This window comes from Anarrhichthys ocellatus, unplaced genomic scaffold (assembly GCF_004355925.1).
Source record: "Anarrhichthys ocellatus isolate YVR2014 unplaced genomic scaffold, GSC_Weel_1.0 scaffold110, whole genome shotgun sequence".
NCBI lineage: Eukaryota > Metazoa > Chordata > Actinopteri > Perciformes > Anarhichadidae > Anarrhichthys > Anarrhichthys ocellatus.
The window spans coordinates 467,153-479,567 of NW_022280140.1; the positions used below are offsets into that span (position 1 = coordinate 467,153).

A 12,415-nucleotide genomic window follows, 5' to 3' on the forward strand; every position below is an offset into this window, starting at 1 on the left:
TGAAATGTGGCAAACAGTGATTCATGTTAGAGTGAGATTTATGTTTTGTTTGAGCGGATTTGACGTTTCTGTCAATTTGGCCGAGAGTCGCGGTGGTCTAATCTGTGTGGGGGGGCTTTACGGACAGCGTTAATTAACCCAGAGGTTGATTAACAGTGTAACTGTGAGCATTGGGAATAGGAACTTCCTTTGACTGGGACATCTTCAGAGCGTGTGCACGACAGTGTGTGTGTGTGTGTGTGTGTGCTAGTATAAAAGGTCCTCTGCGACCGGGGTCGGTGCACGTCCGTCTACATGAGTCTCTCTGCACATTTGATTCTTCTTTTTCTTCCCGCTGCATTCATTCCGTTTGATTAAAGCATTGATGGCCGGCACTGAGGCTCCCATTACGCTGCAGCTCAGAGTGTGTATCACACATGCGTGTGTGATTCTCACAGTTCGAGCAGGAAGTGTAATGCTTGTGTGCGTTCCCCCTCTTTCATCTCCCGTGCGCTGTCGCGATGCTCTGCCCTCAGCGAGCTCGCCTCAGATGCCAGGCCATCTCACAACCTGCTTCAAAGGGCTTCTCTCACTTCCAGTCGCTGTCTGTAATTTCTCTTTTCAATCTCACGACTTTCTCTGCAAATGGCCTCTAATTCTTGGCCACTTCTTTAGCCTCTCCCCAGGTGGTCTAATTTATATTTCTGTGCTTGTAATTTGTAAACATCTGTGACATATTAAGGCAGGTGCACCTTTATGTGCACTTTATTAATTGCTTATAATTTATAGTGCTACCCTGCATTTTACTCTGTATATCAGTGGCCATGTTATCTCATCTTTAAGTTATCTTTCCTTGGTTTGCTCACAACCATCAGTCTCATTTTCCTCTGTTGTTATCATCGTACAAATAAGGTTCGACTCTCCTCATTTCTCCCCGCTCATGCTGCATTTCATCATCTGTCCCGCTTTTTTTGCCTTTGCTTCTTCCTTCTCCCTCGGGGATCAAACACCTTGCTCTCATAACAAAGGGGCAGTAATCCCCTTTAAAACTGTCTCTCTTTAATCTTCTTTTCTAGTGCTGTACTGTTTTAACTCCTTCTCCTCCGAAGTCTTTTCTTTCCCTAATTCATCATCTTCACTGTTTCGTCCCATCATCTTGCTCTCTCTTTCCAATGGGACTTAAAGCAGCTTTCTTCTTCCCTATTTCTCATCTTGTTGTTTTCTTTTCTTTCAGCTTCTCCTAATTCTGACCTCCTTTTTCTGCCTCCATCTTTTCTCTTGTAGATGAGATTGATATGTTGGAGCGTCTCTGGCTGTCGGGTATCTGCCACAATGATAAGATCGAGGTATGGCGTCTTCCCTTTCTCTGCTTTTCTTCATCAGAATCTACACTGTTTTCAGAATAAACTAAATGTAGTCCAACCTTCTCCATGGTCAGCCAATCAGTAAATGCATTCACCCACTAGGGACCCAACTGCGAATATTTAGCTTCAAAAATATTCATAGCTACAGTGATGCTGAATTGTAACAGTCACAATGCCTTTATAAAAAAAGGTTCTAATAGATTTGAGCCGGCAGAGGAACAACTACCGGAGTCCTACTGAGCCAGAGCAACGTCTATCAGTTGGTTGCTTGCCTTCGTTTCATTTTGTTAAGTACCTATAAGATGGTTGTTTCCTGTCGTTGGTTTGGATCATAATCACACACCAAACAACACTGCACTGCAGGTCTATCAGAGGAGATCTGACTGTCTCAGTTTTGGATGTGTGTACAAATCAATAATACTTATTCATTCAAAAGTGAATGCAGTCTGGCTGCAGATGAGAGCTATGGATGTTGAAACTGCATGAATTAAATAGTCCGAAAACTTATTTTTTGGGGGTTTGTTTGATGTAAACAAGATATTATTTGGCAACTTACATGTTTTGGTCTTTGCATCAGTGTTCTGAGCACAGAGGCCATAAAATATCACAGATGTGTGCACCGAGAGCAAAGGGTTCTCTGCTGTACTGCTGGTTGTAATTCACTTTTTATCTGCTGCCTGGGAGACAAATTGAACCTTGCTGATACATATACTTTCCTGTCTTATCTCTGCCCCTCCCTTCTTACATGCTTTCCTTTTACCTGTTCTGCCTCTTCTTTGTACTCATCCCTGCTCTCTGCTTTCACCTCCTATAATGTTTCCCATTCCTCCCCTTCCTTTCTGTCGTCACTTCAAGGTGATGAGCAGCAAGCTGGACATAGACAACATGGCTGGGGTCTTTTACATGCTGCTGGTGGCCATGGGCCTCAGCCTCCTGGTATTTGCCTGGGAGCATCTGGTGTACTGGAAATTACGCCACTGTGTGAAGCGATCTGGTGGGATGGACTTCCTCCTGGCTCTCAGCAGGGTGAGATAAGGCAGCACAGACAGTCCATACACCCATTGCAACACCTCACTTCCAAGTGTATTGGTTAACAATTAAAAAACACCTGAAACAACTTCTTTAGGGCAAAAGCTTCAGAAGTTGATGGTCCTGGCAGTCCAATATCATATGTGCCCTTTAAAGGACCTGCCTGTTAATAAAAGTGCAAGTGAGGCATAGCCCGAAGCCTCACTGGAATCTTACTGGCCGTTTTAACAAGACTTCCAAGACTATTCTCGTTGGTAGAATTTAGATTTCCAAACCAATGGCAGAAATGGATGCTTTTGTCTAAACGTTGTTTTGAATGCATATCACACAACCTCCTTAAGTCGTGTGCAGCTCCTTTGTGTTGGGTGTATCTATATTCAAGACAAATGAAGGAACACCTGAGGTACATTTTAACAGAATATCCGATAATAATTCATGTCAACTAGATTGAAACGATTTAATACGTAGGGTAGAACGAATCAGTGAATAACTACAGATCCCTGAATGGAATAGATTGACAATAGCCATGAAGTCCACTTTATTCAGGAAAATAGAGAGAATAGATCAAGCAAGGCTAATGAACAGTTTCCAGATAAAATCAAGATATGGATTGCAAAAGAGAATCTCCATACTGGTACTTGTTTCTGGCACTGAGCAAGGCACAAGGAGGTTGAGCCAAAAAGAGGAGCATCGATGGTGTTTATCCTTGGAGTCACGCCAAAAGGTCCAGGAGAGAGTGATGCTTTCCTTGAAGGCCTATAGAGGTTCGTAAGTTCATGCCGGGGACTTGGAAATATTTAGTATATGTCCTGGAAAGACTTTCAGGGGTTGTGGTGAAGGTATGGTAGAGGGTGAAATTGCGGGAAAGAAGGGAACAAGGTAAGAGCTTGAGGTAAACAGGAATGGGAAATAGATGATGCTGTGATTGGGGAAGGACAATGAGGAGAAGTGCAAAGGTAAGGGAGGGAAACTTTGAGATAAGAAGACAAAAGAGCCGCCAAAGAGGAAGCATTTTTTATCGGTTCTGTCGTGAGTTCAGGTGGACTTTTGTGCTAAATTTGAAGAAATTCTCTCCAGCTGATCCTGATATATCACGTTGACAAAAATGGACCAAACAGACAACCCACGAACATAATGCCTCAGTTTTTCAGCCAACGTCAATAAATTTATGGGAAAAGAAAGAAATAAGGCACAGATTAGGAATGAATATGGAAGAGCAATAACACAAAGAAGCGAAAGGGAAACGAGAGTTTAAGTGATGATAACTTATACATTATCTTGACTGTGCACATAATCTGGCACAATGTGGATTCAAAATGGAATTTAAAATTGACCACATGATTGCAAGTTTGCAAGTAAAGGATTGCAAGTAAAGGATTGCAAGTAAAGGAAATGTAAAATATTCATTGCTCACAAAAATAAATAATAGGAATCACACTGTCCCTTCTTCCATGCTAATAATACATCAAAACCACCATCAATCAAGACAGAAATTCTGCTGTAGCGATGGGTTTGACCCAAGTCCAGCACAGATCAGAGTTTAACAACTAAGACAATGTTTGGCACTAGTATGAGTGGAACCTTCAGCACAATGCATGATTGTGTATAGTGTCTGGTTAGTGACCATTAGTTGTATACTACTTTTCATGATGCATTGGGAGATACTTTGAGCCCATTTTGTAGGGTATAGTAATTCTCACTGTGCATTCAGACAGCACTACAAAACAGCAAACTCACTATATATTGCAATATATAGTCAGTAGTGAGTGATTTCGAAAACTATCAATATCTGCGGCAAGTAGCTAAATCAAATAAAAAAGTTTCTGTTCTCCACAGAGTTTATTATTAATCCTAATCAAATATGTTGGTGTGAGAGCAGCCAAGTCACAAAAACAGGAAACTAGACTAGTTTTGAGTAATTTAGAAACAGTGTGACCATCACAGTTGTATCCAGATCCAATAGTGTTTGTTTATGTTATGTGTGTGTGTTATACAGACATCTATATCAGTGTGCTCAAACCCCTGTTAGTCCCAGGCATGGGTCTTTGTGTCCTCGAGGGTCTGTATACTGATAGAAGGCCGATCTGCTATTTACTGAGCACTCTCCACTGTTTTATTGATAATGTATGTTGACCATGTGGTTGAAAATCCATGCAGTCTCAGATATTTTCCAACGGTCTTCCCTGCAGACCCTTTGGAGTGTAATTTCACCTCGCCATACATTCAGAGCATACCAGCAAATTTTCTCGCATGAGCAAACTCTACTCTATCTGTAGCATTCCTCATTCAAAGAATAAAACCATCAATTCAATGCAAAGGCCAATCCCAAGACCAGTTAGCTTGTATCTCCCAAGCTCTGTGCTGTGCTTGCATTAGAGCTTCTGCAGCTGGCCTCTGTGGTTTGCTTTAACCCAATCAGTGACTCACCCAAGTTTCAATTTCACAGTGTGCTGCGCCCCATGCTCTGGAAACTGAGATAGCACTGCTGCCGCTGGAACTGCTGATTCATGTGTCCGGAAGGGCCATTATTACAGTCTCTCCATCAGATCTCTGTCCCGGTGGGGAACAGAGATTTACACGAGGCCCCACACATTTTGTCATTAAGATGTGACCGATATCTAGGGATATTATAAATTATCTTCAGGTACAAAAAGTAATAGAGTCTTTGTGAATGACATGGCTCTCAACAGGACTGCTAATTGAATCCCATCTATCTACAGCGAGCTGTAAATATACAAAGGTAGGGGAGAAAGAGCACGCAGGCACAGTCGAGGTAGCATCGCTCATCTGACATGATTGTATAAGTGATTGATTCTGCTTGGGGTTTTAAAATTTAAAAAGATATCATGAGCAGTGACTAATTTACACTCTGGCTCTTTCATTTCATGGTTTATTCATGTCAAACATTGTGGGATGTTGCTGCTGAGATGGAAAAAAAGGCGGATGGTTCTCACCATGCACTTTCGGAGGAGTTCATTAAAAGCAAGTGAGAAAGATTTCAAGCGGCTTAAAAAAACAACACCAGGACCCCTAAAAATTTGATTTTCATTTCAACAAATGTAACAATACTGCATGGAGTGAGAAGATCAATCTTCACATCAGAACATTCCTTCTGCAATATAAGGTTTGGGATTATATTGAATTGTTTCTTTCATTAAAAAAATTACCATTCAAGGTATTTTGGGCTGTTGAAATCTTACTCAAAGAGTAAACAAACAAACACATTCTCACTCCCAACCTGTCAACCTTACGATTAAAACCATGGTGCTGTAAGTAGCCCTCTAGCCTCAGCTTTGTACTTGTCAGAATGGCAAGTCAGTTTCCACACGTTACGGATATAGTGTCTTTTCAAAATGAACTTTCTATGTAGGATTACTTAGATTTTTAGGTTGAGGCAAGAGTACTTGGTTAAGCTGAGAAAAAAGTTGTTTGTTAAGTAACTGACCAAGCGTCATCCGTTGGGAGTGAGAACTGGTTGAATATACATGTTTCAAGTACTGTATTTCTTAAGCAAATGTAAAATTTTTCCTTGATAATACTAAATATATATATTACAGAATATATAATATATATATATATATACTCTAATTATTAATTTTTTCACTGGTAAAATACAGCCCAAGAAGAAATGTAGCTCATTGGGTTCCGGTTCAGTAAGCCAGCTGGCAGCTGAGAGGCAAGGTGATTCTCTTAAAACTCAGCATCAGTTGTTTTATTTGCACAATGACAAAATAGGTTTGGTTGTTTTTGCTCTACCCCGTTGTTTTGACTCCTCTCCAGAAGATGTATGCTCCTTCACATAACTCCTTTTCACTGTACCAGCTATGTGATATTTTGTTTACTGAAAGCTTTATTTGGTTTGATAGTGTGACAATTGACATCTTGGTAAACTCGGTCTACAGTTTCTCCAAAACTCTCATTAATATTTAATGGTCAGCACTCCATGTTGTCTGCCTGTGTAGGAGATATAGTGACACAGAGAAAGAGGCAGACAGAAACTACCTCGAGCGATTTCCCAGCATACTGAAAGACAGAATAAAGATATTTTCCTCTTTCCAAAGTGGAGGCTGTTTTTGCGAAAGGTGTTTAACCAACAAATTTACACAGGCGGTGATAATGCAGTGCGCTGAATAAAGATTAAAGAAAGTGAGGTGGATAGAGAATAAATAATAATACATATGTTTAAGCCAGACAAATGTAAAGCACCTCTTAAATGCTACGTGTCACAGGTTTAACTGGATCCTCTGTGAGGTGTTCATCAACAAACTTCAAACTTGGTGAACCAGGTGTGTTTAGGCAGTTATGAAATGTGTGAGGCAAAGCTAACTAAAAGCTAAGCTAGTCAGAAATAAAATGTGGTTTTGTGTCTTCTTGCAGGAATCATAGCAACTCCTGTTTGTGCAGAAATACAAATCAGAGAAAAAAATAATGTTCAAGTGCATCTGAAGATCTTAATATTTTTGACAAAACCGGTAAAGGCTGGAACAATGACACTAGCAGTTTCCTAGAGATAGCTTTCATACGGTTTGTGTGAGTATCAGATAAAAACTGCTCTGTAGGTTTCCCTTTCAAAATTAAGAGATGTCGGCTCTCTCTGTCTGTGTCTCTCTGTCTCACATATACACACTCAGTTCCTTCTTATCATACTTAGCAGCCTGCTGGTCTAATTACAATATCTCTTGCATCTCTCCACCTAGGGGATGTACAGTTGCTGCCAGTTTGAGGATGAGACAGCACCAGGAAGTAGCTCTTTGCCCCAATACCACGCCATGACCGCCATGTCCACTGCAGCCCAACAACACCTTGTGACAGCCACAATAAATAACACGACCGCCATTGCCATGGTTCAGCAGCAACAGCACCAAAAGCACCACCAACAACAGCAGCAAGGGCCGACCTATACCACCATGCTACCCGGGTCGCCACAAACTACAGGACACTCAGCAATGGCTCTAGGACCCTCAAACAGCCCCTTGCTCGAAGGCCCCATGCCCTGCTCCAGCTTCTTGCCTCGCCATGACCGCAGACTTGCTGTGGTCGATCGCTGGAACAGATCAAAGCCAGAGAAGGTCATGAGTGGAGGAAGTGGTGGTGGAGTGGGTGTTGGGGGAATAGCAGGAGGGATTACTGAACTTCAGGCCCCGCAGTATCAGCTGAATCTTGGACAGCACTGGAGCCTGCAAGGTGGAGTTGCAGGCGGAGCAGGGGGAGGTGACACAGGGATAGATGAATATAAGCACTACTATGGTCCTATAGATCCAGAGGGGCTAGGAGCCAATGCTGAACAACAGGCAACAGGCCCCCAACAGACTCCCAAAGCTAATCCTAGAGGCCCCAAAGCCTCAGGGATGCAGCGGCTGCCTCCTAAAGGCCCCCAACAAGGCCCAGGGCACTTAATCCCAAAGCCACCTCCAACGCTCCCATCTTCCCCACGAAGGCCTCCTTTCTGGCGACGAGGAAGCCTAGCTCAGGCAAGGAGAAAAAGCTCAGCAGGTCCCCTGTATGAGAATATACTCCCTCTGGGTAGAAGAGGAGGTGGGAGGTATGGTGCAAGCGATGGAGGTGGAAGGAGAGGGCGACGTCCTCCACCACCTCTGCCTGTCCCACTCTCGTCCCCTACCCACACTCCTACCACTCCCTCCTCTCCATGCCGTTTCTACTCCTCCTGCTCCAGTGCCTCGTCCTCTTCCTCTTCCTCTTCATCGTCATCATCTTCTTCTTCATCCTCTGTCTCACAGTCTCGGTCGAATTCCCCGTCTTCTTGCTCCAGTGACAGCTCCTACAACTCTTCATTGAGTTTCCGGTATCGAGCAGGCGACCGGGATTTTAGGGTTGATGATGACAATGATTCAGATTTGCTTACAGAGGAGTCCAGCCTTCTCCTGGGAACACGGAGGAAGATCCGTTCCCGTCGCATGTCATCGCGCTCGCTGCCGTGCAGCCCACCACCTCCACCAATTCCGCCCCGGAAGCCACGCCCTCAGAGGGATTATGGCAGAGAGAGAACAGGCAGCCAGCTGGTACAATTACAGGAGTGGTGGGCATCGTGGGGAGACAGAGAGCGAGGGCGGGGAGGAACAACAAGCAGAGGAGAGGGAGAAGTAGTAGGTAGAGAGGAAAAGAGACATCACAAAGAGAGGGAACGTGAGAGGAAGAGGAGGAAGAAGGGCAGGAAGAAGAAGAAGAGGGAGGAGAGAGAAAGAGAAAGGGAGCGAAAACGGCGCAAAGCAAAGAAGAGGAAGAAAGAGGTTAGGATGAAGAAAAGAGACCAGAAGAGGTCAGAGCAGGAGGGAGGAGATGCTGAAAAAAGAGAGGAACTCAAATCAGGGACACCAGATTACCCATCATACCCAGGCCTGAGGCGAGAGTCTTTTCGGAAAAAGAGTGAAAGTTCAATCCGAAGCTATGGATGGAACATCCCAGGTGAAGAGGAGAGGAAGGGAAGAGAAGAGAAAGACAGGGATGATGGGGCAGAAATCAGAGGAAAAGAAAGACAAAGCAGGAGAAGGAACAGCAAGAACTTTCCTAGCTCAAGCAGTAAGCCTTCGACATCTGTCAAATTCTGGGGAGGGGTCAACGTATCCTCCGACACCATTCCATCTGCCTTTCTGCCCTTGTTGCCTGTCTCTTCTAAAAGGAGGAAGAGTAAAAATTCAGACCGGGATGCTGTAGGTATGGAAGTAGAGAGGAGGCCACTGCTAGGACGGGATGGAAGAGCTGAGATGCCCTCCAAGGAGGGGTTATCTTTCCACGAGTGGGAGTCCGGAGCAGAAGGTGAGGAAGAAGATTCTGAGCTAGAGAGGAGGAAAGCGGACCGTGGAAAGAGGCGTGGAGGAGGAAGGACAATGTCAGATGAGGAGCGGGAACGTGATAAGGTAGTCGGGATATATTCGGATGATGATGGTTCTTCAGGAGAATTCGGGAAGTTTGAGAGGTACTGGGAGGATCATGAAGGCAGGGCAGTAGGAGGGATCGGCGGGGGTGGTTGGTTTTTCAGCACCTACCCCTCCAGGGATAAAACCGGCAGCGTCAACAGTAGAGATGACCTGTTCTTGGAGCGAGGAGACAGGTGGGGGACAGCAGAAAGTGGATGGGGGTCAATTGGAGGTGGAGGAGATGGAGGAGATAGAGTGTGGGGATCAGGACCACGCTGGGCCCCTACTCCGCTCACGCCATCACCTCCTCGACGATACTGGTCAGTCGACAAACTCCACATACAGGATGAGAAGAAGAGTAAACGCAAATCAAAGGACAAGGGAAGAGGGCGCGCAGCTTGTTCCTCCTGTCATTCTCCCCGACACCATCCGCACTCCCATTCCTCAAAGTGGGCCCGCATGACCTCGCGAAGCCAGGAAGAGCTTTATCACCGGAGTTTTGGTGGTCCCTTGAAGCCAAAACCTGACTCCTCATCCTCCTCCAAACCTGAGCGCTCACAGAATCCACCCAAATCTGGCAGCCAGTCGAACCTCAGTATACTGCAGCGAACGCAAAGAACAGATAGAGATCGAGGACGGCAATCATCATCCCCACCCCCGAGTCTCATATCAAACTTGCCACCACCACTCCCTGCCCTTCCAGCTCCTCCATCTTCATCTCACCCTATCCACGTTCCTCCACCTGCCTCCTCCTCTTCTGTATCCTCCCCCTCTGTTGTCTCATCCACTCCGGGGGCACCCCAGCCCTCCTCCATGGCTTCGGCAAGTGCTAAACTACAGTACCAGAGGTTGCGCTCTGTACCCCAACCCCAGAGGTTTCCTCAGTCTCCTCACTTACCCCTCAAAGCCAAGAGCCTTTGCTCAAGAAGGGGCTCAGCCCATTTCTCCAGCGTGGAGAGTGAGGTCTGAAGTTCAACAAGGTATAAAAAGTCATAAGAGAGCCCTGCCAGGCTGAGTCGAAGCAGATGATCTTGATCTGAATCTGCCCAGCAGGAAATATGGCTGTGCGGCCAAGTCAGTAGAGTATACGCACTGAGCCCTTTCCTAAAGTTCTGCACAAACAAACAAACCAGAAAGCCAAACAAACCCTATGGGGTAGGTCAAAGGGAAACATAAGCAATGGTGTGCTTACTGTTATTTCCTTTCATCCCTCTCAGTATGTGAATGACTACAACCACAGCAACAACTTGCATCCTGAACTGGGTTATTAACCAATACACTAAAAGCAAATCGGACATTTAAGGTGGTACAGCTGAAGATGACTCCTTTGCTATAAAAGTAAAGGGCTTTGGATGTTGAAGCAGAGCAGTAGTTTGTATTCTTAATGCTTACTGAGGGCTCAGGAACTTTGTAGTACTGTATGCCTGCTGCTCTCGGAAGCCTTTAACACAAAACAGTGTTCTTATATTTTTCCCTTAAAAAAAAATGGCTTACCCCTATTGTCCTTTTTTCCTTAACAAACTGTTTACACCCCCGCAGAACTGTGACACCCTCCCGAAGCACCTTTGTTGTGTGTGATGAATACCTTCTTGTTGAGAGGGAGAGGAGGGTGATAACTACCTTGTCTTCTCGGTGTTTTCCATGCAACCTATCCTGTTCTCTTCTCTTTTGTTCTACCCGGTTTCCCATTCTTTCTATCTTTCTCTTCCTTACTTCCTTCGTCACTTTATTCAAGTGTCTTGTCTCCTCATCTCTCTTGTCCTCCCCTCTTGGGTCCTCTCCTCGATGTGATTATTCTGTGTGTCTGTGCTTTTCTGTGTTTGTATTCTTGACAACAGGGTAAGTCAACTGTGACTGATATTCTACTGGCTTAATGAAAAGCTGAGTGCCAAACTTAAGTAGAGCTCGACATCAATCTGTACAACCTTAGCTGCTATCTTTACTTTTATCGTGCAGAGTATTCCACCATCTCTCAAATATGTGCACATTCAAATACACACACATAAAAGTGCACCCAAACACTTGCATACATGCACATGCAATTCATCTATTCTCTTTATTCACACTCTGTTCATGCTACAATCTTATACTTTGAAACTTTTCTTTTACTTCCGTGTTGTAGATGTTGTTCGTATTGATTGTGTTCTATATATCAAGACATGTATTTTACATCTAATACAATGTAAGCACTGTGCCATACTACTCAAGCTGCACATCGTCACCTTCGTAAAATAATGGCCCAAGTTATTCTTTCAGGTTTTTCAGAAAACACAAAATAAAACGGCCTAATGGTGTGTTCACACCAAACGCGGCACGAATTATTCACGCGAGTAGATTACATACAAAGTCTATGCACAGACGCGGCGCGAATTTGCGATGGCGCAGCGCAATTGACGCAAATTCGCGTCCGACGCCAAATCGCCCCAAAGGCGTGAGTTGAAATTTTTCAACTTCGGCGAAATATTCGCGTTATGCCCCGGTGCGATAGCCTATCAGCGTTGAGATGCTTCTCCTGTCATCACTGACTTCCTGCTGTTGTTGAATCAGGAAATAAATACTGTAGCCGTCTGTGTTCACCCAGAGCTCTACGATAACTCATATCAATACAGACCAGACCAAACTATGTGTATACGTGTGTGTGTGTGTGTAAACCATATGGTACAAACAATGAATAGACACTGCCGTATTTACGTCTAGATGATGTTATTGTGAGTGTTGGTGGAGCTGCTACAATGTTAACATTGCTACAATGTTTAAATGTTAGCATAGCCTAGCACCGATCCATCTGGCTCCATTGAGAAGACAAGTAGCCTACAAATCGGCATCATTACGTAGTTATTTCGGAGTCCCTTTTTGTCGGTTTATTGCCGTTAAATCACAGCCAAATCAGTTTATTTTGTGTTCATACAGCTGTAGTAAACAGCGACGTGTGGCTTTGCTAGACACAGTGAATACACCTCGATAAAATCCATGGAGCTCCTCTGGACAATATTATGAACCCAGACATGACGGCGTTTAGTTACCCAGGATACCTGTGACTTCCACAACACGTACTAAGCAGAAATAGGTAATTTTTTCCATGGTTAAGGGCGGACATTTGAACAGCTTTCAGGGCGATAAGCCACGCCCCCTCTCCAGCGCGATTCGTGCGAATGAACACAAATGGTC

The 12,415-nt window shown here is 44.4% G+C and overlaps 1 protein-coding gene across 1 annotated transcript in view; it reads left to right on the forward strand.

The window, feature by feature from the left end:
* Positions 1-11,724, forward strand: part of grin2da (glutamate receptor, ionotropic, N-methyl D-aspartate 2D, a) — a 177,988-nt gene extending 166,264 nt beyond the window's left edge. The window contains exons 17-19 of the mRNA XM_031876479.1: positions 1,264-1,325; positions 2,199-2,369; positions 7,070-11,724. Coding sequence (XP_031732339.1) covers positions 1,264-1,325; positions 2,199-2,369; positions 7,070-10,216 — 3,380 coding nt within the window. The 3' untranslated portion in view covers positions 10,217-11,724. The remainder of the gene's footprint in view (positions 1-1,263; positions 1,326-2,198; positions 2,370-7,069) is intronic.
* Positions 11,725-12,415: the final 691 nt, after the last annotated feature.